Here is a 3,417-nt window from a genome sequence, read left to right as displayed (position 1 = left end):
GCCATCTTTTACCCAAAATTACGTCATCTCCAGTAACCCAATATAAAATGGTCGGTGAAACGTAGATTAGAAGGCGTACTTATTTGAGTTTTTCCCGTGACATATATAGTAAACAACACGTTCGGAAACTGAATGTCAGAAACGAATGTAAAAAACAAGCTTCAGCAATATTCCTGGCACTGTGAACAATGGAAAATACGTCGAAAACAACTAATTTTGCGATAGCGTTTACGAGACAGACCTGCAAGGGTGTCCTCGCTCATAGAGGAGGCCTTTCCAAAAACACAAAATGGGCCTTCTATGTACAACATAAAGGCGCGCCAATTCAAGCCCCAAGGCACGATGGCCACTTTCAAGGTTACCCACTTCAACACACTGATCAGAAGACAGACATGTAAGTTGGTGAGCAAGTAAAAGGAACAATATTCTTTGACAGCGCTGAATTGCAACCCTAAAAACGGCGAAGTACTTGCATTACGTAAGTTTATTTCGGTTAGAAAAAATAGATCGAACGTTTAAAATTAACACTGAAGCGTACATTATCGAGAACGGAAATGTGCAAAATGCCTGAGATTGGTTACACATTCTCTACAGCAATGTGCACTCCTACAAATCCGGCGGGACAGCCAGATATTTTAGTTGCGCGCTAAGCTTTCAATATCCCGCTGCGACTGTTTAAAGAGACGTGAATCGAACCAGGGTACAATACATTTGGTTCAGTTCATCCATTCTTTCAGACTTGCAAGGAAAAACGGATGCGCGCAAACTATAGACAAGGACGCAGAAGACACGGACGAGCGCAAGACACGCTGACCTGCGCAAGGATGCAGACAGGTCCGTGTCTTCTGCGTCCTTTTCTATAGTTTGTGCGCATCCATTTTTTTCCTTGCAAGTATGAACCAACTCGCCCAGCAGCAAGTTTTACTGAACCATTCTTTCAGATATGATTCGGTATTCTTACTTCTGTGTCGGAATCACCTCTGACATCTCTACTTTCGGTCCCAGGCCTGTCCTTACAAAGTACAGCGATGTCTCAAGCACAGACAGCAGTGACTTTCATTCATTTCTATAACAGTGCTATAACGCTCTTTCTTAACCTTACTTCGACGCTATATAACGTAAGAAAGTTAAAATTATTAGATCACCTCCTAAAATGACATCGTGGAAAATCCCGAGCCTTGAGTACAGCAGCCCAAGAACCGTCCGTGGTCTTTAGAACACTACATGCATTGAAATACTTAAACATTCGATCTACCGTTACTAGGAATAAAATCAGAAGCATGCTCCTGTAGAGCAAGAAGTTTCCATGCTTTTTCGATTACTGGCTGTACACTGAAGATAAGTGGAGGGGCGAAGCTTTTGTGGACACAATCGCTAATGCCTGCTTTTCTTTGCAAACGAATAAGAGCAACCACAGTGACTTTTCTCTTTGGCTTTCTTTTTATTATCTTTGCAGAATCAGTGACCAGCTGCGAACACCATATATGGTTCCTCGAAACATCCTATAAAAAGCAACTTAACTCAAGAGAAGCCTGTAGCATCGAGTCCGCTTGCCGGTACAACAGCGACTACCTCGTGCATCTTCTTTCTACTGGAAATATCAGTTCGTCTGACTGTAAATTTCTTCGCTTACTTTCAAGCCTACCGAATTTCCGATCCGCGGGTCTGGATGCTAGAGCAGAACTCCTGGACACTCCGTTGGCACCGTTGCAAGCGAAAGGGGGAGCACTACACCGGAGCCCGCATGCTGCAGCACATCTGAGTGACTTTCTCCGTTACGTCCTGCTTTGGAGACGCGGCGGTGTCTATCTGGACAGCGACGTGATTGTAATGAAGTCACTGAAGGGAATAACCAATAGCGTAGTCTACCAGGGCGGAAACGACAGCTTTGTTCTAGCGAATGGTATACTATTCTTCGACAAACGACATGCCGTCCTCGAAGAGCTAATTAATAAGTGCGCAAGTTCCTACAATCCCGAATGGCGGATCACGTGTGGTCCTGGATTGATGTCTATGCTTCCTTCAGACAAGAAATTTTCTCGTCAACTAAAATTCATAAATGAGTCAGCGTTCTTCGTTGTTCCATGGCAAGAGTGGGAGCACTTATTTAACCCTGAAATGGCGCCAGTGGTGCTGAGTGCGATAAACACTAGCTATGGTGTGCACTTTTGGAACAGCCTTAGTGAAACGAGACGAGTGGTGCCCGGATCAGGTTCTGCTATGGACGTTCTCGCTCGAACTCACTGCCCGCGAGTTTACCTAGAAGCACTGTATGAGGGTGACTTTTGAATACATCCTGTTCGGCAAAGCTACTGTACCAGGAATATGCCAAATCCATCGCTGCATTAGATTCCTCGTCATGGTTGGATTTAACTATGAGCTAAGAGGGCTGCAGCCGACGACCCGCCACTGTCTGGCGGCCCCTATGATGGTAGGTTGAGTGACGTAACTCGTAAAAAAAAACGAAATCTAAAACTATTTTTGACAGCGAATTGTCTTTGTCGCAGTATTCTAGAAGAGGGGTATCTAAAGCTAAGGACGATGTCAGGAGAAGTGAAACGGCATTTCGCGCAGAACACTCTGATCTCCGTGCAAAGCCAGCCATTTGAGTGCGTGACAGGCGCCTTACGGTGCTTGAGTGCTTTGTTTCGGAAGCAGCTATGAGCGAACGAAGACAACACGCGAGGAATATCAAGAACTGGCGTTTCTCGCTCCACTTTTTAGGTTTTTTTTTTCTTTTTTGTCAGGAAGGGCCATGTCGTATACACCTCCTCCGTCACCACACTCGAGGAAGTGGCGTCTCGTGCGCGCAAACACGTGTTTTTGAGCGGTCGAATAAACGTTTCCGCTCTTCTCTTGTCGCACTTACTGAAGGTTACTGAATATATATATATATATATATATATATATATATATAGTGAGTACAAGTCTTCGCGAGCATAGGCATCTTGACACGGCATCACGACACCACATGAAGAGCAGGTACGACACGACAGGCACTTCTGTCGACCAAAATGAGCAAGCTTCTACGGTGCATCATTGAAGAGACGTCAAGTACACTTGTTTCGTGCGAATATGTGGACACACAGGAAGGTACATGTTGAGACCTTTCAAGACCGCGGCTGCAAGTTGAAGGACTGGTGGGTGGAAGATCTCTCTCTACCGAAAGGCGATATCGAGAGCCTGGGCTTGCGCACACAGCACGCGCGCGCCGCTGTGAACCCCCCATTGTGAACGCCCCACTGTGAACGCCATTGTAGGTCATTCAAGAAGGCTCAAGAAGTTTTCCCAGCCTACTTTGCCCATTTCTATGCCGCCGATGATATCATACGGGATTACATTTTATGGTGCGGCATTCTCAGCTTTATGTAGCAGATTACCATAACTAGTCACTGATATTGAAGTGTAAGGCGGACG

At 45.5% G+C, this 3,417-nt stretch overlaps 1 protein-coding gene across 1 annotated transcript; it reads left to right on the top strand.

Annotated features, from left to right (window-relative positions):
• Window positions 1-342: 342 nt before the first annotated feature.
• LOC119385731 (lactosylceramide 4-alpha-galactosyltransferase-like) lies at window positions 343-2,802 on the top strand. The gene is made up of 3 exons (XM_037653120.1): window positions 343-402; window positions 507-534; window positions 1,529-2,802. Exons 1-3 carry the CDS (start codon window positions 343-345, stop codon window positions 2,287-2,289), a joined length of 849 nt encoding a protein of 282 aa, XP_037509048.1. The 3' UTR covers window positions 2,290-2,802.
• The last annotated feature ends 615 nt before the right edge of the window (window positions 2,803-3,417 follow it).

This window comes from Rhipicephalus sanguineus, chromosome 3 (genome assembly GCF_013339695.2).
Source record: "Rhipicephalus sanguineus isolate Rsan-2018 chromosome 3, BIME_Rsan_1.4, whole genome shotgun sequence".
Lineage (NCBI taxonomy): Eukaryota > Metazoa > Arthropoda > Arachnida > Ixodida > Ixodidae > Rhipicephalus > Rhipicephalus sanguineus.
Note: the sequence above shows the minus strand (reverse complement) of the source record. Positions and strands in the feature narration are given on the sequence as shown.